Here is a 25,513-nt window from a genome sequence, read left to right as displayed (position 1 = left end):
TACACAATCTTTACTTTCAGGTGGTTGAAGGACTATGCAGGTGGACACTAGAGATAGCTCTTGTCAAATTCTGGTCTCAAGTGCTATAAGTTCAGCTGTGAGCAGGTATCTGAGGAATCTTGGGAAAATTATGGGAAGTGTATAGGGGAAAAAAGATGATGGCAGAAGGATTAAAAGCAAACCAACTTTTTATTGATAAATAAATGTCTAAGGATTAGCTGTTCTGGTGAAGTCAAGAGAGTCTAACAGTTTGGATGAACCTCTACCAAATTTTTTGCTCTGTAAAATTCTAATAGACTTCCTTACTTCAATCTTGCTTCTCAGAGAAAGCTGATATCTGAAAAGAGGGAAAAATAAAGACTATAATAGGAGAAATCCACTGGGGTTTCCCCCCCGCCCCCGTGTCTATTCTTAAAGTTTTATTTGGTTAAATATATGCGACATCTTGTCAACCAAAACATAATTAGTCTATCCTTAAACTAATTCTGTCAGATTTAACCCTTGGGTCTCATTTAGGCTCTCTAAAACAAAATACGTACTTTTGACTTGTTCTCTAGAAAAATGAGAAGATAGCATGGCAATACAGTTCAGTCTTCCTCCTTTTCCTCTTTCCCACTCCCTGCATTGATTTCCAGATCAGAGACATCTCCTCTTCACATTCTGTATTCCTCACAAATTATTTCTTCCCCTTTCCAAACCCAACAGTTATTCCATGACTGTATGGCAAATGACATCCCTTACACATGACCAGCAATTCTTGCATGCAGCAATTTTTCCCAGTAACTTGTAAATTATAAACTAGAGGGAACAACTTCTTCCTAGGTAATGCAGTGTGTACATTTCAGAAGGCAGCCTGTTTCTTTAATGAGACATAAACCCATGTTAGCGTATCTGCAGCCAGCACTACAGTTTATAACTCTGGATTCAGACTATGAAGCATTAAACATTTAAACACACTTGCCACGGAATATATATCATTTAATATTGCTGTTTCCTTGAAGTTCTGTCTAAAATAAGAGTATTAGTGAAGATGGAAAATGTGTAGCAGTTTCTCATTGAGAGGTGGATCAGCAGTGTGGTGTGTGGGTGCATCTGCAGTGCAGCTCATTACACCAGCTCTGGAACACACATAGCATGTAAGCAGATGAGTCTTTCAAAATCTCAGTCCCAAACCAATGGAGTGCTCTGTTACACAAAACAGCTCTAGTTAGAAAACTTTAACTCCTCTGCTGCTTCTAACAGCTCCATCAGAAAGGCTTGTTACATAGCTGATACACTGCTTTTTCTCCCCGACCTCACGGGTTTCTCATTGTAGTGATTGCAAAGTAACTTCCAGATGGTTACAATGGTTGCCTGTAGCTTGACTACTGCTGAAGCCTGAGGTTGAGAATTTAAAGTTGTCTTGTCTTTGTCAATGCTATACTGTTTGCTTTTCGGCAGTGACTTGGACTGCTCTCTGTACATCTGATACAGTTCATAACTCATACACTAGGAGCTCACAGGCTGGCTGTGTTGTGGTGGCATGTGCTGATTTCTGCCAGAGATTTGGTTGTCTAGAGGGTTTTGTTTCATTCTCTGAAGTCTAGAAAGGGGTAGTTGCTTCCATCAAAAGTTCCTCTTACCCAAGTTTGGGAAAGTATTACTGAATGCGTTGAGATAATACCTACGTTAGGTAGATGGGTTGCTTCTCGAAATGGTGATAAGGTTCTTTCTTTGTCCACAGGAGCCGCTTATAGGAAGGCCATAGCTATGTTTAGACCAAGCTGGGCTGAATTCAGATGTGTACGTTTTGCATTAAGAATCAGTTCTGCGACTCCAAGGGGAGCATTTGAAGTGCCCTTACACTGCTCTTGCGTTTTAATGTGAGACGCCAATGCAGGAGTCTAGTCAGCCAGGAAGTGACAGACATGTGAGTGGTGGTTGATTTGCCTACAGCTGAGAGAATCTGTTCCCCTTTTCCACCTGCCAAGTCCCACACATCTACATTGTGTTCTCCCCTCTTAGGAGTAGAAAGGAACCTGTTTTCTTACGTTGGTGATGCAGAGTGTTTCACTGGTGGTTGATCACACGCTAGAGCAAGTCACACAGAAGTTACGAGTTTTGGTGATACTTAAGTATGTTCACATGTTTCAAATAATAAGAGTAGATGGTTAACAATTTCTTCTGATAAACCTGTGAAAAGCAGAATGTAAGAATAAATGAGTTACGCATTTCCAACACGTTCTACTGAATCTACAAGACAATGTGTTGGATATCCAACACATTGCTGAGTTATTTGTGATACTTATCTTTGTTTCTTATGATACTTCAGTATCAAACATCAGTATATGCAGTAAGTGTAATCATACGCTTTTGTTGTATTTAACAAAGGTGGATGCACACAGTGCCTTATCACCTGTCTCAGCTGGATGGTGCTCTAGGAGGAATGTGATCGAGAAGTTCTAAAGCACTTTTCGATATTCAAGTCTGTGGAAATGTTTTTCAAATCATTCCTGAATTTTACTGGGAAATGGTTATAAAATTTCTTTTTAGAAAAAAGCAGCTTGTATTTGTGAATATATTGCTGCAGAGAGAAAGAAGAAAGCAGAAGTAAACCTGATTTGTCCTTTCTCGTTCTCCAAGTAACCAAACCGCACAAAAATGGCAATAAATGAGATTTTTTTTTTTCCTAAATCCTATCCTTTTATGTTCCCTGAGAGTATTAAAATAACATTGGTAAATTTTTAATATTTTGGAAATATTAATGCATTATTTTAACCTGACAGGTTCTGGCTTTTATGAACAGATGTCAAACCAAACTTTATACAGAGGCATTAACAAGTTATAAATGTGCCTTTGGCATTAAAAGGAATTGTAGATATTTTAATTAAAGTTTCCAAAGGACAGTTTTCCCCAAATGTTCAGTCCTGTGTAGGTAGTTAATCTTCCTCATACATTACTGTGTCCAGTTTGTACTAATAGTGCAAATCATGCTTATGACTTGAATGAAAACTTGATTTATTATGATAAGGTGGATGTATTTTGTGAGCTAGCAGACCCAGCTGTGGCACTGGTTCAGCGTGTGAACTCTTTCACTACCCAGTGATTTCCCATCCATCCTGTTTATGGCACAGGGCCATTTATTTCTCCCTGTTCAGTGCAGAACTCTCAGGATATTCATTTTATGGCAAAGTCCAGGTTTTAACACAGGATAAATAATATGCAAATCATATTTTTTTACCTCTTTATTCTGTTTTTCACTTCATTCGGAAGGCAGTAAGATGGAAATGTCCTGTTAGTGGAACACTATGTGTGTTGTGAGTTATGGGTAAAGAAACCAGCTCTCCCCAGCTCAGTTTTATGGTCACCCAGGGAAGGTCAGAGGTGATGAGTTGCTCAAGAACCACATGCAGCTCTGTGGCAAAAATGTGAGACTCCCTTGGCAAGGGCTGTAACAGATGCAGGGTTGTGCTGGGGCCAGTCTGCTGGATAGTCTGGGCCTGTCCTGTCCAAGAAACAGGTCGTCACTGGCTCTTCTCAGGAGCCCAGACCTGTGGCCAGCCAAGCATTGGTCAGCAGCAGCACCGTGCGGGAGCTGTTGTCATCCCCTGCCTGTGAACTCCTGCTGGAGCTCTGTTTCCTTTTGGTTTTCTGAGATGTGATGTGTGTCTTGTGGTTTGTAGAGTCAGGAGGGTTGGATACTCGTGACTGCAATTACTTGGCTTAGGTATTAATTTCTGAAGGACGCAAGACAGTCTGTCTCTCTAAGATGCTTAGTTATAGTTAGGACCAGCCAGACAGCCAACGCTTGCCTCTCCGGCAGTCCTGATGATCTTGAATTAATCAACAATTGACCAGATTAGAATATGTGTAACACAATTTTTTTTTACCTTAGCAGTCAATTGATTTCTCCTTTCTGGGAGCTAAGCAAATGTCTGCTGGGGCCTAGGTTTTACTCTTACGTGACCTTGAATAGAGCAAGTTTGAGTTTAAAGAGTGTTTGCCTCAGTTATGTAGAAGACTAGTGTATTAGCTGCTTGCCACTTCGCTATTTAGTAGATAACTTTCCAGTTTGAAAAGGCCTTGTTTCTAGATATGACAGATGTGTTGCAATTTATAAAAAATACAAACTTGGAGCAGGAGCGTTTCTCTTGCACTAAATTTATGCTCACAGCAGTACCTGTATTGTACGCAGCTATCTTTAGAAACGGTCTCGCTGGCTACATCTGTGCCCTCAGTGAAATGTAGAAAGCAGCAGTACTGAGGAGGTATTTCATTATTTAAAGGGTGAGTGTTAAGATTCACTGCTGCTGCTTTACACATTTCACAAACTGCAGACATAACACATTTCTGCTAAATTAAAGAATAATAGAAGGAGATAGACATGGTATTGCTGAGCTTATCCTGCTGACAATTTTGTAGGAATAAGTTGCCTCCTCAAAATGTCCCTTCCCCTCAATTTTTCTTAAGAGTTTCAATTAAACTTTTTTTTCTTCTTTTCTTTTTTCCCCATGAGAGACTCAAGAGCTTGAGAACTGTTTTGTAACATCCCATCCCAGTTTATAAATAATGAAATTGCCCCAAGTTAAGAATGCCCAGAGACAAGTATTCAAGCATTTCTCTGCCTTAGAGTGCTAGCTCTGACAAGAGTTAGGTGGTGATCTAGTGGATGAACTGTCAACCTTAATCCTCATACTTACAAGTTTATTTAGTGAAGCACTTTTTGTTTTCTTAAAACCTTTAAAAGCCTGCAAATATTGTCATGCTTACTCCGATTTAAGCCACTGTCCTATTCTACACTTTACTGACCCTATTTTCATCATAATGTTTAGTATTGCTTATATTGTAGAAGTGGTCAGTCTGCAGTAATTTGCCCTTCTAACAGGTTATTTATTAAAGATGTTAGAGAATTGCTGTGCAAAGTGCATTGCAAAGGAGACCACCCCAGTATCTAAAACGGTGCAGTAAAGGTATTTCTCCATGACAAGTTCAGAAGTGATCTGTGTCTGCCTGTGTGGCTGTTACAAAGTTTTGCACAACACCTTTCTAATTGCTAAGCACCAGTGATCTTTGAATTACAATTTGGGTGTCCAGTCAGCAGAATTATTTCTTGAGCAATGACAGCCTGTGAATAGCTGCAGTGTAAGTAGAGAAAGTAGAGAATGGCAAGCCCTAGCTCTCTTCTTAGCGCTCTGTTCATACAGGGATTATCTCTCAGCATAGAGGGGCAGTGCTTCCTAGGTATGTGGCTTTGCGCTCCCATGCTTTTGTGGTGAAACGTGTAGCTTCTATCAAACCTCTGCACGAACAACATGTATTCTGACATCTGGGTGTCAGCGCATTTTTCAAAGTGTAGAGTGGAGTAGCTTTAAGCTGGAGTGATGAAAAGAGGTGAAGCTGCAGTGGAAAGCATGTTTGTTGGATTTTAACTGGATATTTTCTTGTTGCCTTTCTAGGTCTGATGTAGTTGTTCTGTGCTTTTCAATTGCTAATCCTAATTCCCTGAATCATGTGAAAACGATGTGGTATCAAGAAATCAAGCACTTCTGTCCTCGCACACCTGTCATTCTGGTGGGCTGCCAACTAGATCTCCGCTATGCAGATCTTGAGGCTGTTAACAGAGCCAGACGGCCTTTGGCAAGGTAAAGTTTGAACAGAAATAAGAATTTAAAAAAAATCACCTTGGTAACCAGGTACAATACTTTAAAAAGAGAAATGATAGAGCCTAATTTCCTTTTTTTGTAAAATGAGAGTATATGTGCTTTCTTCTTTTTAATTCTGTTGTCTGAGTTGGTTAGTTCTTCAACACATGCAGTTATTATATGTTTCCCACAATATTTTTGCACATTGGACATCTAAACTTGTTTGGGTGCCTGGACACTATGATAATATAGAGATAATAATGGTTACTGGAGGTTTTCATATATGTCTTTCTCCATCTGAACTTCTGTATTGTGTCCTACCCTGTCACTACTGTCAGGTACTGTTTTAAACTGACAGATTCTACTCAAGTTTTCTTAATTCTCAATTATTTTTTTTTTGTAGATGTAATCCTAGATCATGGCAGAAAATAAAGTGGTTGCAAATTAAATTTTTTAAAGTTTTGAGATTAAAAGAGAATTTGGAGTCATTCTGGAGAAGCTTTGTTTTTCCCAGATTCGAAAGACAAGCATTCACATGTTTGGGCAAAACAATCCCACAATTACCTGCTCACTTCTAATTTCGTCCTTTTATGTGAATTTGAATGAGATCAGATTCATGGAAATAATATCCGTGATCTTGTAATTAAAGACTGTATTGTAACAAATTTCCATAAAGGGATTGAATTAATATTTCATGGGCTTTTAGAAAACTTTGCATTGCATTGCATTCAAGTTCTTGACTCAGCAACATGATTTTCATAGGTTGGTTTGTTTATTAAACATTTCTTCATTGTGTGGATGGGGTGGGCTTTTGGACTCTTTAAAAGGAAATGTTTCTTCAAAACTCAAAATTCTTCTTCTGCCCTAATCCTCCTTTCTGATTTCACCATTAATAAAGTTTGAATCAGTACTCTGCATGTCTAGCACAGACTTCTCCCACCCAAACTAATTATTATAGCTGGCAACTAAAGCAAGCTGTTGTCTGGAGTGTGTTAAGTCTGTGCCAGCTTGTGTCTGCCCAATATGGTATGCTCAGAGAACGCACTGTTGGGTCATGTCTTCTGGTGAGATGATTTTTTGTTGGGAAAATGGATCCTAGCCCAGACTTTTTTATGGTTTGTTTATTAGAGCTGCTCTGGAAATTCACGAGTTCCCACATAATGCTTCTACAGCCAAAACAGGCCTATCTCTTGAAGTGTGTGTTCAGTTACACTTTTGTCATAGGCTACTATGATTTTCTTTAAAACACGTAACTTTAAGAAATATTTCTCATTTCATATTTAGCTATATTTGTGGCATTTCTGTGTTATGAGAATTCCCATTTGAGTTTGAATGATGGATACAAAGAAAGATACTGACAGAATATCTGAGTAGAAAGGGATGTTAGGAGGTTTTTTAAATAATGAAAATTCTCAAGCATCCTATCAACTTTTTTACTGTGAATTTCCCTTTCAGAGAGAGAAGGCTTGCTCCATTTTGTGCAAATGATTTCTACATATTCTTAGTAACATTGCAAAGACACCACCAAACTTAAACAAAGTTACAAGTCTGTGCTATTCTAAAACTCTCTGGAGTTATGGTTGTAGATTTCCAAAGGGCTTTGTGGGCTTAATTTTATATTTTGTTTCATTTGAATGATATTTATCTCAGAATTGGTGCTGAGACATTTTGTAAAATTCCATGCTTTCTGGAGTAACTTTGTGATGATCGTTGTGTGTGAGAAGGTTTATTTTTTTTTTAACCCTAGGCCGATAAAAAGAGGAGATATTTTGCCACCAGAAAGAGGCAGAGAGGTTGCCAAGGAACTTGGGATACCATACTATGAAACCAGTGTATTTGACCAGTTTGGGATTAAAGATGTGTTTGACAATGCAATTAGAGCTGCCCTGATCTCCAGAAGACACCTGCAGTTCTGGAAGTCTCATTTGAAGAAGGTCCAAAAACCTTTGCTTCAGGCTCCATTCCTACCTCCAAAAGCCCCTCCTCCGGTTATCAAAATTCCTGAGTGTCCCATACCGAGCATGAATGAAGCTGGATATTTATTTGACAGCCCACTGTGTGCAGATGTTATGTTTGTTCTCCAGGAGCAGGACTACATTTTTGCTCACAAGATTTACCTAGCTACCTCCTCTTCAAAGTTTTATGACCTTTTCTTGATGGAATGTGAGGAAAGTCCAGATGAAACACAGCGTAATAAAGAAAATACAAATAACGATGTTCTGACAAGTCACCTTGAGACAAATGGTGACAGTGATGAGACATCCTTGAAAACTGCTGATGTTAAAATTCCCCCCCTAGAAAGTACTGACTCTTTAAACATGCTAGAACCCGAACCTGGTGAAACAAATTCTGGAGCAAGATCTCTGTCATCCTGGGGTAAGGGGTTTGTTAGTGTGCATAAGGAAATGCAAGTGAATCCTGTGTCGAATAGGACGTGTCCTGTAACTGTGGTAAAAATGGATTCATCTGTGCAGGCTGGACCTTTTAAAACTGTTTTGCAGTTTTTATACACAGGGCAACTGGATGAAAATGAAAAAGATCTCACAAGACTGGCTCAGATTGCTGAAATCTTGGAAGTATTTGATTTGCGAATGATGGTGGAGAATATTATGAATAAAGAAGCCTTCATGAATCAAGAGATTACTAAAGCATTTCATGTCAGAAAAGCTAATCGGATAAAAGAGTGCCTTTGCAAAGGGACATTTTCTGGTAAGTAAATACATGCTTTAACAGGAAAAGCAATAATTCTTTTCTCATTCATGTTACTGTCGCTTCACAGACTTCAAAAACTGTACAGCTTACATTGTTCTGAGAGGAGGGATGAGCCCAAAATTATAGTCCTACTCAGGGCCAACTGTTCCAACCTGGGATTCTGCAGTTTAGTTTCTCAAAATCTACACACAAGCTTTTAAATAAGTGACCAAATTTTCCGAAGTGTTGAACACCCAATATCCCCCTTTTAAGTGAGGCTTTTTATTTAACTATGTAAAACGCTAGAGTTATCTTTGGGGTGGGGGTCGTAGGAAATGAAAGAAGTCCTTGGTTAACAATGTGCAAGTGAAACATACATTCTTGAGACACAGTTTCACTTTAAACGCAGACTTGCAGCATGCCTGTTTCTTTGTTCCCATGGCAGATGTGACATTTAAATTGGATGATGGAACCATAAATGCCCACAAGCCACTGCTGATCTGTAGCTGTGAATGGATGTCTGCTATGTTTGGAGGATCATTTATTGAAAGCTCAAACAGTGAGGTATTTGTCCATTTTTGTCCATTTTGCTTATTATGTCTGATGGATTTAGGGTGATGGAAGCATCATTTTGTATCTGTTTGAAGGGTTGCAATAACCCCTGGAATGATTCTTTATTCTTCCCTTGCAGACCTGGGATGCTTTTCTTCTTAAGGCATTAAATTAGGATGTCTAGGAGGATAACATATTTTCTGCAAGGCATGAGACTTCCTCCAATGCTGGAGTGTGTGTTTAAACCTGAAATCCTTTAAAATATTAAATATGGGGGAAAAATTAAATATGAATTTGTGAATTTCTTTAAAATAAGTTTTAAAGTTGTGTGAATACATATTTATACAATCAGAAGTATTACAAGGAATACTTGGAGCAGGGGCATTAAGGAAGGAATTGAAGGGAAAAAAAGGTTAAAGAACATGGAGTGTTAAACTAGAAAAGGGGCCTGGCTTCACAGTACTTCAGTAGAAACTAAGTTCAGATGCTCTAGTGCATCAGCTTGTCCTCTTGAGTAAAGCACGTATAAAGTACAGAATAAAAGATCTCAATGCTTTGAATTAAGATTTTGCAGCAGAAGCCTTGTATTTTCAGGTGCCTTCATGGTCTGTTTTTCAAATTCTGAACACTGTGCTAATATTTTTTTCTTGTGTCTTATCCATATCCAGGTTTTGATTTTTGTTTTGATTTTCTTGTTTCTTTCCATACCTACGGGTCTTGTTTATATGAAGAGTTCAGGTTTCTTGTGTTTAATATTCTGGAAGATTGTGTTCTGCTTAGATTTTTCTTGCTTCTTCTAATACAGCTGTAAACATAATTCCTTGCCCAGAGGCATGCTTGACAAGTGATTCATTAAAAATACATAGTTTGATTCTAGTAAGCAACATTTGGCAATGAAGAATATACATTTATTTTCTACCAACCTATTTTTAATGATTAACCTAACAGTCCTAGCTCATCTTCCCAATTTAAAATATTTAGCTTCCATTTTGTAGAGTTTGAAGCATTCAATAATGCTTTTGGAAGTTTTAAAATATCGGTAGATATGAATTGAATGGTTTCCTTTGACAGGTTTACAAAAAATAAAACCATCTACTTATTACTTTTTCTGTATTTGGGACACAACATTTTATAAACTCGTTCACCAAATTTACTGTTCTCTGCACTAACAAAAATATATTAATAATGAATGAGTTTCACAACTAGCTCCTCTTACTTGGGGAACGGAGCTGCTTCCCAGAATGGCTGATATGCATGAGAGGTTCATGCTTTAGCACTAACTGATCCGGGTTTGAATCCCACCCATCCAGGCAGAGCTGAAAGAAAAATTCACAAGCCCTCAAAGGGTAACAACCAGCTACATGACAGCGATTAACCCCCTTCTAGCAGGAAGTATGTGCTGACTGCTTCCAAGCAGTCAGATTAAGTTGCGTGTACATTTAATTCCTCATCATAATTTTATTATTATTTTTCTGCTCACCTTTTTTTTTTACCGCACGTTCTTCGGAACGTGCATTTTTCAGTGCCAGCATCTCTTGAGTTATGAAGATGTACGTTACAAACTGCGGATTAATGGGATCGACTAGCTTGGCTATTGGAAGCAGACTTAACCTGCTGCAACCTTGAGCCCCGCAGGAATCAGTTTTACCCTGTTCTATGGAGGACTGATCATGTGTGCAAACTGTAGTTGAGATGCTACAGTGATAGGTTACAGTGAGGCTTTCTAACTCTCCTTGCTCTTCTTTTAGGCTTCCCTGCGGTGAAGTGGAGCTAGGGTTGTGCTGGCGAGAAATTAGATAGCTTTTGTCCTAGACATAGTAGTTTCGTTACATGGTGGTTACACTTAATTATACGTGTGTGGCAGAAATGGTTTAAATTTTCTTTACCGCGTTTTTTCAGTTCTCAGTCCCTTCCCAATCATCATTTACTTGGATAATTTAGTTATTTATAAACAGACTGAGGAGGTGGGGGTTTTTATATCCTTCGGTTTTTGTTATTCTCAGAATCCCCAGAATATCCCTTGCCAGGAGCAGATAGATTGCATTCCTCAAGAAGCCTACCAAGGGAGGTTTGGCATGGGAAGTGCTCAGTTGCTTTATGTATCCCACAAAGCTGTCCATTTGCAGGCTAGAAAGCATTGAACAGATTCGCTGATTGATGTGGATCCAATTCCAGTAACTTGGTAGAGTTGCTTGTATGTAAACTGGCAAAGGATGTGACTCCGGAGGTATGCTTACCTGTTGGCAGCTTCTTGAACTTTAATGGGAAATTTCTTTTTCGAAAAATGTTTTCTCTGCATTTCTAAAATAACTTGAAGAGAAAAAGAGACAGTCCAGCTAAGTGGCAGTAGTGAAATATGGCCTTTATATGAAAATTCCTTCATTATTAGAGATTCTTTTCTTAAATATTTTTTCCAGGTAGTTCTTCCCAACATAAACAAGACTTCAATGCAAGTGGTTTTAGATTACTTGTATACCAAGCAACTGTCCTCCAGTCAGGAACTGGACACACTTGAGTTAATCGCATTGGCAAATAGGTTTTGCCTTCCTCACCTGGTTGCGCTAGCAGGTAAGAATTTGTGGCCTTGTCCAATGCAGTGTCTTCTGCAATGGCTGAAACATGTTTTAATGGTTTTGGAACGCACAGGATTTTCTCAAGTGTCAGGGAAAATTTTTTTTTTTTTTTTTCCTGAAAGGGATATTGTAATACAAACTGATATTTTCACTTAGAAAAATGTATTTGCCTTTCTCCTGCCTTTTTCAGTTTTGTGCTAAAGCAGCTCAGAACATGGAAGTATTCTGTGCTTTAAAAACAGAAAGAGTAAACCTTCTGGTTAGCAGTGATAAAATGTCTGTAGTTTGTAATATCCACTCTGTTGTTGTTAATTTACCTGAAAACAGGTTGGACCCCAGGCTTTCCATTACGTAATGAATGAAGTGCTCCATTATACATTTCTATTCAAAGAGAGTAACTAAGCCAATTCAAAACTTATCTACATGATCATGTCTTTTAGAAATGCTGTCTGGATCCCTTTTCACTGCCTAGGTGGGAGTTGGATATTTTGGTATATACATGTCATTTCAGGAAGAAAAGCTTTTCAATCACATATTTAGAGAAAAAATTACAGGATAGGATACTACTTAGTTTTAAAATTAAATCCATACACAACCCAGACATCTGGGATTTTTTGTTGTTGTTGTTGTTTATTTGTTTCTCTCTATGTATGTAACTTGGCATTGTTCTGAAGACATGGCCAAGGCCAAAACTCAGAGACAGATGAAGCAAAGCTACATGTATTTACAGGACAACATTTAGGCAAAATTTAATCACATACCAAATCCTAGCTCTCCTTCAGTTGTGCATCAGGACTGTGTACCTTGTTTTCACTGGTTCTGACAGACCAAATCTTTATTGCCTGATTTTATACACACATTTTTACTGAAGTCTTGGTAATTTTTTAAGTAGTTGCAGCATAAACATACATATAGTATTAAGAATATTTCATTCCATTTAATTCTTGATGAAATAATTTTGAGTCCAAAGGCGATTGCCAACAACTGAACCCAGTAGAATCAAATCAACTGACAACATTTCCCAAAAAACACTCAAACCTCTAAGATTCTAGGAAATGGTTCTAGGAAAGGGTTAAGGAGACTCTTGAACTGAAGTGACTTTTGGGGGAGCTGGTCAGCCTTCATCTGGATGCCTAGGAGCGACTACTCTGAGAATCTGAAGAGGGCCTGAAGTGAACTTTTCTATATCAGTGCTGTGGGTATACTCATTAATAAATCCACAATGCAATGGCAAGTGCGCTGTTGCCTAAAAACTTGGCTATTGCTTTTGTATTACCCAAAAGAGACAGCTGATCCATATTTCTAATTTATTTGAAATATTGCACTCATCCATTCTGCCAGAAAGAGACTAGTGGCTGCTGAACTTTGTTCTTCTATAAGTGGTTATTAATTGCAGGCTCACTCTCTGTAAGAAAGAGGTAAGAATTGTGTGTGAAACCAGAAATAGATAGTTTGGGTTGCGGCAAAGGCGCAAATCCTCATATGGACTGTGCTCCACTGGAGCAAGACAGTTTACACCTATAATGCAGCATCTCCAGCCAAACTCTAAAGGCCAGAATTTTACTTCACCCAAATATGACGTTGCTCAGGATATAGGAGTAAATGTGCCACTTGCATAATGCTAGAGTTAACACTAGGAGGAGGGAGAACATGCAACATGCCTTCTTGGTTCTTTGTTACTTGTGGATGATCTGACCTTGAAATGTGACCATTTCCCATGTGAGTGATGAGTTTTCTCCTCTAACAGAACAGCATGCAGTACAAGAGCTGACAAAAGCCTCCATGAGCGGTATTGCAATAGATGGAGAAGTACTATCTTATTTGGAATTGGCACAGGTCAGTGTGCACTGTTTTTTAAAGATATTCTGGCCAACTGCAGGACTTGCTTTTAGCACCTTACTGGTTCTGAGCATTGCTTCTAAGTGGCTCAAAGTCTGCCGTTCTGAGAGTGACTGACAATAAAACTTAGTTTTATCTCCTATTTTAAAGAATGTTTTTCCATTAGTTCAAAGGTGAAATGTCTATTTAAGTAATCTTGGAGGAGTTGTCTTTCAAATACATATTTTAGTTTTTCTTGATTATGGAGCTTCCAAGCTCCACGTTCTCATGGCCATGCTTCAGTAACGTGAAATGCAATGTAATGAAGCTGTTCAGCTTTGTAACGGTGACCGATTCTTGGGTTCCTTTCAATTCAGTTCTTGTAGATATATTTAGACCTGTATTGGAAAGGCAATATTTTTTGTATTCTTAGACTTGACACTTAGACTGGCTACTCAGAGCCAGTCATCTGGGTTCAGGGTGAGTGCAAATCCTACTATTTTATGTTCAAACACGTTTCAATGTTTCTTGAGGCCCAGAAACCATGAAAAGAGAGAGCCCCCAGCTCACAGTTAAACTGCACGCTTATGTTTTCCAAAAGGAGTGATACAGCAGTCTCCCAGATACAGTAGTACAAGCTAAAATATTGTTTAAATTTTGTTATTCTTCATTTCACACTAATGATGAGTCTGGCTGCAGCTTAGCTTGAAGTCTGGCGTTTAAGTATCACTGAAATACAGCACAAGCTGGCCACCATGCAAGATTTCCTTTAGCTGCTTTCAAGTGCCTCTCTTGCAATACCTATAATGCTATTGCAAAACCAGGACTGAACTCCTTCCAAGAAGAGGCAGCTCGCTTCACTTAATTTCGATTTTATGAAGGGTTTTTTTTTCTTTTTTTTTTCTCATGGTTGACGACAGAAGTAATGTTTAACTACTGTTAGGATATCCTCTGTGCCCAGTACCTACATCAATATTATGTGTTTATAACCTGAGAAGATCATAGTAGACAGTCAGAATGCCAAAATAGATACATATGCTATACAATCTGACTTGCATTATAGCTATACTTCCTTCCGACCATGGGAAGCTTGTACAACATTTTGTATTGAGCTTTCAGTAATGCTTGAATTCTGTCAACAAGCATAGTTTTCCAGGGAGTTACTTCAGAGCAGCGTTTGCAGTAACTGATAGGGATATGTGACTGGTACAATCATACCAGAAAATTCAGGTCCAGCATGCCTTGGGATCAGATCCTGTGTGGGACTGAATGCAGTTTTCCAGATGCTGTGCATACTACGCACCTATTCATGAGCCTTTTGGGCCAGTGGTTGTTTCAGCAGAATTGTGTTACAAGGTCTAGGGCATCTAGAGGCCACTTTAGCCTCAAAAGCTCCCCTGTATGCTTGGGAGAGTACTGCCAGATACAATCTACTGGGGACCATTCTAGCTTTAGCTGTTAATTGGGGCTGCAAAATGAATGATAACCTCAGGAAATGGAATAAGCGCTTTGTTTTTCTTTACAGTTTCACAATGCTAACCAGCTGGCAGCTTGGTGCTTGCACTACATCTGCACCAATTACAACAGTGTTTGCTCCAAATTCCGCAAGGAAATCAAAGCTAAATCTTCAGGTATGGGCAACTTTCCTCCCCAGTTTTCATGAGGCTTCCCCTTCTTTCTTCCCACCCAGTTGATTAATCACGAAGACAAAGATGAGCTCAGATAGCTAAGCCATGACACTGAACCTCTGCACTATCTTGAGTAGCATTCATAAATTCTTCTTATCTGTAAAGAAAGTCCGTAATCATTAACTTGATTCCTGGGCAAGCATTACGTTCTATACCTATTTCAATGATGCTAAAAGGAACAGAGCTATTTTCAGACTACACAATGAGAAATACACTCTGTTGCTTTTGGTGACTCTGTTGCTCTTTGGTGACTAAGGCCTCTTGAGTGCAACCGCTTTCAAAGTCTTTTCACCCTGTAAGGAAGGCATATGAGGAAACTGGGGGAATCCCTGATAAGCCAGCTAACATAGAGACTGAATAAACGATTAGCGGCATAGCTTTTTGCAGACATTTCTGGGATTTGTGTATCTTACTGGCTTTTTGGGGGGCTTTTTGATTGTTTCTTTTTAATCAGATAATCAAGAATATTTTGAGAGGCATCGCTGGCCGCCTGTGTGGTATTTAAAGGAAGAAGATCACTACCAACGAGTTAAAAAAGAAAGAGAAAAGGAAGATGTTGCACTGAATAAACATCATTCAAAGCGGAAGTGGTGCTTCTGGAATTCCTCTGCTGTAGTTGCCTGAACAAAGCAAATAAGCGGAAATCCATAGCCAGTGTCAGAAATTAGTCTTATTGTTAGAAATAAGATGTAGTTCAGGTTTTCAGGAAACTTTGTTCCATGTGTGCATTTATTATTGCTAGGATCAAAAGCACAAGCTCACTGAAAGTGAGCCTGGAACAGCTCCTCGAAGTCATACGTATATTTTTGGCTAGTAAGCAGATAAATGTCTACCATTATTACATTTCTTTTTATACCAAAAAAAATCCAGCATTAATGTTTCAATCTCCAATTGGGAAATATTTTTATACTGTCTGGTGTATTTTGTTCAGAAAAAGTTCTGGATACCATTTTATTTTACAGACCACAAAATAACCATGTAGCAGCTTTGTAATTAGATTTTAACTATTTTTACTATGCGAGTACAGTGAAATAGACAATCTTCAGTCATAAGAGACCGCTTTTAGAGTATCTCATAAAAAGTCATCTTAGGAAAAAATCTAGTTGCCTGGTATAGGTTGTCTTTTTTAAACTAAGTACTGTGCACTGGTAATATAATTAGATGGTTATTTCCCCTTTCTAAAGTAAAGGGTTAGAATAAGATCCAATAAATGCAAGATATAGAGTGCTTGATCTTTGCTCAGCTGAATAATAGGCAGTATAATTACCTGTTCAACTGCAGGCAAATGTATTTCTAATATTTGCCATGTAAGTGCAAATAATTATGACTATGTGGGCCACATGAAATCTAGTGATTCTAAGTATTCAGAGGTTTTATATGTCTAGATCAAAGAGAATATTTCTAAAACCATTTAGAAGGGCTTATTAATTTATATCCTTATACAAGTATGGATCTGAATACAAAAAGCAGTTACACTGCTTGCATTTAAATTACTGCATGGCAGTTACCTTGTTCTGTGGGATCTTAACCATGCAGCCATTCCTCACGCCGAATTCCTTTTTGCTTCAGTGCAAGCAAATGAAAGGGCTGCAAAAACAAGTAGGAGTTATCTAGTGTTACAGCATTTTGTAAATGAAGAAGGGTCTTCACACACAAGATCACTTCAGTTTGATCCAAATTGTTTTATAGCTTTTCCCAGGTAGAACTCAAAATGTTAGATTATTTTTAAATAGATTGTACATTTCCCCTGCAAGTAGGTATTCCCAGAAAGCTGGGGGCAAAATGATGGCAGAAAAGCAGGAATTCTGCACAAGTAGTGCAAGGAAAAAAAAAAGCCTCCAGTGTTTTCAAATAGCCTGCGTGTTTATGACTTTTTATCAACCATTACTCTAAAGCTGCAGTGTTAGATTACGTAAGGATGAAAGCATTTTTTAAAAGACCAAAACTAAAACATAGACTGTAGAACATACACATGCAATCCTGTACAGTGTCTCAGGCACAATTCTGTAACCAAGGTAGTATTGTGTATTGGTTCATAAATATTGTTTTGTGCTGGCAGCTCAGCATACCAATGTGAAAAGCTGTTTGTTTGTGGTTTTTTCTGTATTCAAAGGCAAGGCAGTACAGTCAAACCCCAGTACTGTAGGTCAGGAAAGGCTTTGGACTGAAAGCCATATACACCTCTACATATTTGCGTTCTGAATGGACTAATTCTTGGCAGATGCTACCACAGGATGGTAGAAGCCATCCAACATGGAAAGAGATGCTGCTCTACAAACTTTTGTAAGGAAAGCAAGTGACAGATTCCTACCCCTATAAGATTCATCACCGTACGGTGATAAAGAAGGGCTATAAATGATGGTTGCAAATATGTCTCCTTAATTCTTGGTCAGTGATAATGTTCATTGTGGAAGGAGAAGAATGAATGAGAGAAGACGTGTCAAGACTAAGATGAGATAAATACCTGTTGTCATAAAATGTTAACCAGTCACATTTTTTAAGTAAGTATTGCTATTAGGTTTTACACAACCAAAGCTACTGTATGATTGTAATTTTGCCAAACTGTAATGGATATATAAATGAACCTGAGGTATATGCAATAATATCCAGTTGTGCTAGTTATCAGCTACTATAACCAAGTGGCCGGTTCATTTGGTTAATGCTGTCTATGGCCTTTAATCTTGGTGGTTATTTTGTGTTTTTTATTTTGCAAAAAAAAGTCAATAAAACTGTTTAGTTACAAATTGTCTCCCAGCTCTTTGAAGAAGCTTCCTAAATTTTGCATTAGGTGTCATCCTTTTTAGTGCTGCTTGTAAGCATTCAGTTGTGGTATCATTCATTGAATTTTACTGACTGATACTTGCATGAAATATTAGGATTTACGGTTGGGAATGTCACAAGGAAATCCTAAGTGTTTATATACAATGGTGGAAGAAGGTTGGTGCTTGTCACTCACTGTTAAACTGCATAGCAAAAAAATCTCTTGCTGCTTTTCCCCATGGTTTCTGATATTTAATTACCATGATATTACCCAAGGGACATGAAACTAATTAGTCATGACAGACATGGGGAGGAAAAATGCAGGTAAACAGCAGGAAGTCCATAAGGTTTTCAGTATGCTCTAAACTTTGTACAGACACTGTTTTCCCTGCTTTCTCACTGCTTTAGTTGTCAACCATTATACTGAATCTCTCATTACCTGTTAGTGGACTCTCAGCAACTACCTCCCTGAATATAGGTTGTTTGATAGAGGTAGAAAGTTGGTGCTTTTCTAGAGGATTTTTGCAAGAAGTCACGCAAAGAATGCTATGTTTGTGATTTTTTTAAAGCTCTTAAGCAATGCCAAGAACATTGAAAGTAAGTACATTCAGCACATAGTGTATATTTTTTCAACATGCTGATTCATGAGAATGTTACATATCTCATCGATTTATTTTTGGAAGCAAAATTTTATTTCTTTGATCTTACCATTAGAAAAGGTAATAGGCTTAACAGAAAAAGTAACATTAGATGTAAAAATGTTTCTCTTGATGGATTATGATAAAACCAGTAGCATGGGAGGAAGGAGCAAATCAGAAGCATTGCTCTTCAGGGCATTCTTTTTTAAATATTGTGATCATTTAGAAGAAGTTGTATGTCCTTTGTTTCTGGGGAGTCTCATTCAGCTTATTTCTTAGAAACAGTGTTTTTCTATTTGTTCTTTAAGACAGAATTTCTGCGAGCAAGTTCCTCTGCATCACAACACAAACCAGTTTCTGTGGTTTCCCACCCACAAATAGCACACCAAAGCCAGAAATAGAAGTGTTGTGTGAGTAAGATGGGATTGGCCAGACTTCAGCCACAACTCACTAATTTCATTCACTGAAGACCTACTCATCACCATCTTTTAGTCAGATCAGGCCTCAAAGTGTGCAAAGGTAAGCTAGATAGTACTAAATAGTGGGTACATTAAGAAGGGTTGCCTAGTAGAAGAGACTAATCTGGACATCCCTTCTGAGCACTGAAAGCAGGATTGTGCCAGATCAAGTAAGGCAAGAGCAGCACAGTGCTTTATTGCCCTAATTCTTCAGCAACTTACCCACAGATATCCCTCAAAAATAACTTATGCCTAGAAGTGTTTGGTTTGTAAAATCAGGGAGTTTTTTTCATGTTCCAGTAACAAGAACTGGGAGACCAGCTGAAGGCATCTTGGAAATCCTGCTCTGATGGCCAAGTCTTCCATCTTCTGTACAAAGAGGTTTAGGTAGAGATCTAATGTACTAAATAGGATTAACTTTGGTACCTAAACTCTACGATGGTGAAATATTTCTGTTCTTCCAGACTTTTTAAGATTACAGTCTGGTGAAAAGATTTGCTTTGTCAGATGAAACTACAGTTTTGTCCCTGTTCTGTCCCTTTTTTTTCTAGATCACAGTCTTTATACTCTTGTCACTGGATAGGCCAGCATTTATTTACTCTGGCTTGGAATCCAAGGTATGTACTATGCAGTGAGGTGTCTTTAAGGTGGCTGCTTGCCATTCCTGAATCCCCTTAGATTTTTGGTCTATTAGAATGATCTAACAGCATTTGCAAGAGTCTACTTCTCCTGCAGGCAAAATTCCTATTGAAATGGATGTGATACCCCACACACACACACTTTGGGCTTTGAGGTGCCACCTAATGAATTTACACATTATCTCTTGCCTGTGTTCCAAATCTGCTAATAGAAGTTTGCTCTATGTCCTGCATGCGGGATAAGAGAGTGTGTTAGCAGCAATAATCCCCATCCTGCAGGCTCTACAGTGGGATAATTCATTGTCAGTTAACGTATGCCTTTGCCTTTAGCTAAGAGAATATAACCCGTGTCATGGATTCACTTGGCACTAGGCAGCCAGAGTAGTAAGACTACTGTATATTTATACATGCAAACTAAATCCCTCACTGCTGCTTATATAAAAATCTTGATTTCTGGTAGAAATATGAAAAGCTTTTGGATCAAGACTGCAGGGGACTAAGAAGAATATTTGAACATCAGAGGGTGCAAGAATGATTATACTAATGTATCCCAACTCTAAAGAAAGTAAAACCAAGATAAAGGTGTGATTCAGAGAGAGCAGTTAGCATGGGACAATAGAATTGTAATGGCTCCTTTATAATTGTTCAGCCTTTTTATTTCATTTGTAGGCAGGCCATATAGCTACAACATCCCGCTGGGCTGTTCTGCAGCAATAGATGTTCTCATCATGCAGGTCCTGCATCTCCCATCCACAGGGTGGGGGAACACAGGTTACTGTGAAAACACTATATTGCTCGTTCATCTCAAGTCCTTTCCTGCATAGCACTGATAGCCCACAATCTGTCCTTCAGCCTGCAGAGGGGCCCAGTACCACCTGCTGGACATGGTATATCTATTTTTGTCTCATGTTGAAGGATATTCCAGAACAGCAAGGACCTTACCCCAATGTATGGAGGATCTCCAGCCTGGGATTCACTAGGACAGCACATAGTGGAAGAACAAAGCTCTGTGGCAGTCAGGTATCATCCTGTTTAGGGATTTCAAGATAAAAAATATAAATTAAACAACTTTCAAAAAAAACTCAGAAAGTCAGAAACCGAGTCACAGAACACACGGGGACCAGCTGCGTGACAGCCTGGACAGCGGTATTTCAGGTACCATTTAAAGATGCTAAATTGGGGAGGGGTAGATTCCCTGTAGATAGCAGCTCTATCGCTTTAAAGAAAAGCAGCCTTTACCATTACATAAAATTAGCAAGCTGGCTGCCATCCCTCCGTATTGCACAGGTCTGAGCAGCACACTGGAGGACTGTCTCTTCCCCCCACCCCATTCTGGCTGCTGTGAAGTTTTAGATAAGCAGCCAGGTGATGACACTTCACGGGGAAAATTTTCTTAAGAAATTTTCTTGCTTTTAACATTTTAAAAAAAGGATTCTTTATTCCCCATGGGGATTAATTTTTTGTTAAGTTATGGCTGTATAATAAGGATTACATGGCATTCCAGGTATTAGTGTTGAGTAGTCAAATTATCCTCACAGGTTAAAAAAAACCCCTACAATTAGCAGCAGTTTAGGATTTGCATCTTAGTCATTAAATATAAACTGGTCATTCTGACTGGATGATCAGATGTGATTGCCCCCACCTCCCAGCTATTATGAATATTAGTTGTACACTACATATTAAAAAGAAATTTCTTTAGATTTCTCTTCTGGTCCTCAATTAAACTTACAGCCTGCTTGCAAAGTTTTGTAGATCCCTGTGCTGATTATATCACATCTACATTTTCAATTGTAGAGCGTCTGGGGTAGATTTTTGAACAATTAACAGATCTCATCATGTGATGAAAGTTTGTTAGATGATGATGCCTTTTCCCACAAGCAATATAAAGAAAGGGGGTTTCTAAGGAGCCTCCGGGGACTCTCTGAGGCCAGGGAAGCTCTGTGAATCCTCCCCGTTCCTGCACAGCAGAGTCCGTGGGAAAAACTGCATGGGCTTGCAGGGGATGGGATCAAGTGTCACTAGTCTTGCGGTCTGTAAGACATCTGACAGCACTCTGTAAAACAACCTCAATCAAGTGTAAGTACTCACACACTTACTACTCATCCTCAGAGATTAAGATTTGCCTCTACTTCGTAGCTGTCCGAGGGGTACAGAGAGCTTTTCCTGCCTCCCTCAGGCTGGTCTGCTGAGACAGGTCCTTCCCAGCTTTGTTCCCCCTTCCTTTTGGCTGGCCAAGGGCAGTAAGGTTTGAGTAGAGTGAAGTGATTTCTGCCCTGCGGGACAGAGTGCATCTCTCTGGCAGGTACTGCAGTCAGTGGAGGACTGCAGTTCCCACAGCTGCATAGCCTTTCCTTTCCAAGGCTAGAAAAGGAACAGTGGTAATGAGCTGTAGAGACTTATGTCTGCACTTAATGGGGTTTGTTATTGGCTCAGGGGGGTCTGTTTGTTTGTTTGCTGTAGTGACAGCAAGGTTTGTTTTGTGGAAGCTAATTTGTTAAGGAGATAGGAGGAATAAGAAATAAAAATGACTGCATCAAAAGATAATTGGGTGATTATCAAAAGATAATTGGGTAATTAAGTTAAAGACTTGCTTTCCTTTCTTCTTAGGTCTCTCTAATATGTCTGAAGGTGAGGAGGGGACTGAAGGTCATGCAGGGGTTGCTGGGCAGAATTTTCCCAACTGTTGATAGAACTGATTGCTCCTCCATAGCTGAACAGAGGGGCAAGGACCTGGTGACTGAGAGTTTGTTAGAAGCCATAAAATGATTCACCTTCAATCTGTTCTGCTACCTATTGGCTAGACCATTGGTCTGAGCTTGCTGTAGGACTCCAAGAAGGGTTCTGTGGCCTGCACTGAGTTGTGGTACATGGAGCACATGTGCCATGCACCTGTAAAAAGCAGGCACTTGTTGCATAAGCTGCAACTATAAGGACAGCATTTGATGACCTTGCTGTTATCTTCTAGCTCCACGGCTTTTGTTTTTCTCTAGGAAAAGATACCAAGGAGACATTCCTCACCCTCCCAGCCCATTAACACAGGGTGAGACTTGGACCAGGGAGGTAACTTCTTAGTTAGAACTACGTTCTCCCCTCAAGCTTCAAAAGCTTGTTTCCTTAAGCCTGGGTACGCAGACATCAAAGAGAAATTCAGCAGTTCTGCCCATTGCACTTCCATTCCTTATAAACTGTTTTTCAGTCCTTGTCAGCCAGGCTGCCCATGCAGAGCAGCCAAGCTGCAGAACTTGCCACGTGACACTGGGGGTGTGAAGAGCTTGCACAAGTTCCCAGGTAATCTGGAAAGGTTCATGGATGAGAAGTTTACTGGGAGTTAAGAAATACATAGAAAGTATGCCTGACTGAGCAATTTCCAAAGTCAAACAAGTAGCTGGGAGTTTTCAGGAGAGGTATCACTAACTGGTCGTGCTGTTCTTTGTTTCTCTGGGCATCAGGTTTTGGCCACTGTCAGCATAAGACAGATGAATCCTTGGTCTGACCCAGCAGTGCTGATCTCTATGGTCCAAAAAAGTTGGGATGAAGGATTCAGTGCAGGGGGGAGCTTTTCCCACCTATCCATGTGCTCCTTTGCAATGAGCTATCTAATAGGGTTCTTTATATGCCATTTTGCTGATCACCTTCCATTATTGGAAGTTCTCATGATGCTCTAATGCTGCTGCTCTAATGCTAATAATAAATCCAGGTGGCATTGATGGTAGCATGCATTAAAAAAAAATCAGTCACCTGTCCTTTTTGCAGGTTAACATGCAGCACTTCAGTGTGCCTTTACTGCAACACCTGCACTTAAGGGGATTATTGCCCATTCCCTAAGCCACATCTTGGCAGGCTGTCCACCAGCCACAAGGGACCATAACCGCTCTAGCACACCTTACGTCTCCTGGAGTTTATCCAAAAGCTGTACCATACTGGCCTTGGATTGTTATCTTTATTTTGCAGCGGAGTTGAAACAGAAGTGGTTTTGCCAGGGTCATGCAAGTGATTAAGACCTGCCCCTGATCTCTCCCCTTTAGGTGCAAAGCTAACCATAATCAATTCTTGCATGGACTGTCATGTGTAAGCTACAGGTTCAACTAATTTGCTCTTTCACTGTTTCATCCACTGCTATTTTCTTTCAGGGACCCATCAGTGTAAGACAGATCTTCTCTTTGAATTCCCTTTTGGTCTTAATTGCAATACCTAGGGAGAAAAATGCAGCCACAACATTTTCCCCTTGTCCCTTCAGCAGTCAGCTACACTGTCATCTTCTGTTTTGGCAGCATTTGAGTGAAGCACTAATCAAGTCAAAACCATTTGATGTGGGCATTTGACATTTCATGAGCATCGTCATTCTTTGATACAGGCTATAATTGGCCATAGGGAGGGCAGGCTGGCACAATCACTGTATTTGTGCCGAGTTGTCTGCGCATTTGTAGGGAGTGGCATACTCTAGGAAACCAGAAGGCTCTTCAGGAAGAGTTAGTCCTTCTAGCCTGCTGAGAAAGCAGGCATCTGTATTACATTAAGGGCTGTGTTCAGCCGGGGGTGGGGGGCACAGAATTGGAGAAGCCCAAACTCATGGAAGGTGGAAAAGCTATCAGGGAGTAACTAAGCACTCCCATAGCATGATAGTTGAATGGCATCAAATGAAACTAACACATGGCAGGTTCACAACCAAGAGCATCTCTCCACGCCAGTGTTAGTTGAGCTGCAAAATTTCTTCCCAGAGAACACTGGCTGGAAGCTCACACAGCTCCCAAAAGAAACCTTTGAAGAGGAAAGCTGTGCAATACAAAATCATCACCTCTGCTTCAGGGACTTAAGACCAAGGCACTGAAAGTTGGGAGTATACGACCAAATACTATTTCATGCTTACTTTTGCTTTATGTTTCCCAAAGCATCTGCTGTAGGCCACTGTCAGAGGCAGGATCTGGGGCTGAGCAGACCTTTGGTGATCTGCTTGTGGCTGTTCCTGTGACCCTCATTAAGGACACTCCTATTTCACTGCAGAAATACCCAAGTCTGCTCTTTCTCTCCCTGTGCTGCAGGCAGAATCCCTTGTATTTGAACAGGTTGGTCTTCTATCTGGTGTCAGTTCAAGAGCTCATCACTTACCTGTTGGCAAGTACAGGCTCAGCCCATGAAGGGGGAGGAGTGAAAGCAGAGGAATTCATCCTTCATTCATTCCTGGAAGATTATACTGTTCCTGCATTGTTCTGTGCAAAAGATTACTCTTTTAGAAGAGGTCAGATCCATGAAGTAATTGTGTCCACCGACAGAAAGACTGCAAAACAGAAGCCCCTTTGAGCACAGGAGTCAGACCCAGGTACCAGCTCCTGGCAGTAAGATAGACTAGTCCTGTCCAATATACGTAATGATGAAATCTGGCCTCACAGTCTACAGCAAACACTGGTCATTGTTCTGGATGATGCTAAATCACATGAGAATACACAGCATGAATACAGTGTTTTGTCAGGGATTTTAAAGCATGTTGAATCATTTTGCCCTAACCGAGTACCCAAGTAACATGTTAGATTCAGCTCTGTGTCATGATTCCCAGAGTCACCTACACTGCCCTGCTCTTTAGGAGGCCTTTTTGCCTGTTGGGAGTTAATCAGTTTCCAGTTCACAGTAGCATATTCAAAAAAAAAAAAAAACAACACTCTGATGTGAGCAGTGATAATAGGGAGATATGTCTTACCTTAAGTGTAGCCATCAGCCTGTTGCTGACTGTAGAGAGCCAAGGTAAATGCTGTGTCCAGCCACCACTTCTGCCTACCCTCTTTGCTTGCTTCTTACTCACTTTGCTTATTTTCACACACAAGTCTGACAAAGTACTGTCACTTAGTGTGATACACATTTCTTCTATTGCACTGGGAATAATCTTTCATTATTATAAGCTTTTTCAATTTTCTTAAGGCCTTTTACCACTTTGCCAGTGTAGCATAATTTATTTTGTTGAGTGGTTTACACATTAAGTGTGTGAAGTTGTATTTATATGTCTCTGATGAGTTCTTTGCTGGCTAGTGGATCAGCATTGTGCTTTTTTTTATTGCAGCTCTTCGCTTTCTCAGTGCAATTTTTC

General features: G+C 39.6%; 1 protein-coding gene across 1 annotated transcript in view; it reads left to right on the top strand.

The window, feature by feature from the left end:
* Positions 1-16,710, top strand: part of RHOBTB1 (Rho-related BTB domain containing 1) — a 25,448-nt gene extending 8,738 nt beyond the window's left edge. The window contains exons 3-9 of the mRNA XM_009581776.1: positions 5,436-5,621; positions 7,369-8,330; positions 8,758-8,876; positions 11,282-11,432; positions 13,185-13,273; positions 14,781-14,886; positions 15,398-16,710. Of these exons, the coding sequence (XP_009580071.1) occupies positions 5,436-5,621; positions 7,369-8,330; positions 8,758-8,876; positions 11,282-11,432; positions 13,185-13,273; positions 14,781-14,886; positions 15,398-15,567 (1,783 nt within the window). The 3' untranslated portion in view covers positions 15,568-16,710. The remainder of the gene's footprint in view (positions 1-5,435; positions 5,622-7,368; positions 8,331-8,757; positions 8,877-11,281; positions 11,433-13,184; positions 13,274-14,780; positions 14,887-15,397) is intronic.
* Positions 16,711-25,513: the final 8,803 nt, after the last annotated feature.

The sequence above is a fragment of the Fulmarus glacialis genome, unplaced genomic scaffold (genome assembly GCF_000690835.1).
Source record: "Fulmarus glacialis isolate BGI_N327 unplaced genomic scaffold, ASM69083v1 scaffold42467, whole genome shotgun sequence".
Taxonomy (NCBI): domain Eukaryota; kingdom Metazoa; phylum Chordata; class Aves; order Procellariiformes; family Procellariidae; genus Fulmarus; species Fulmarus glacialis.
The sequence above is the reverse complement of the archived record's forward strand: the minus strand, read 5'-3'. Positions and strand labels throughout refer to the sequence as shown.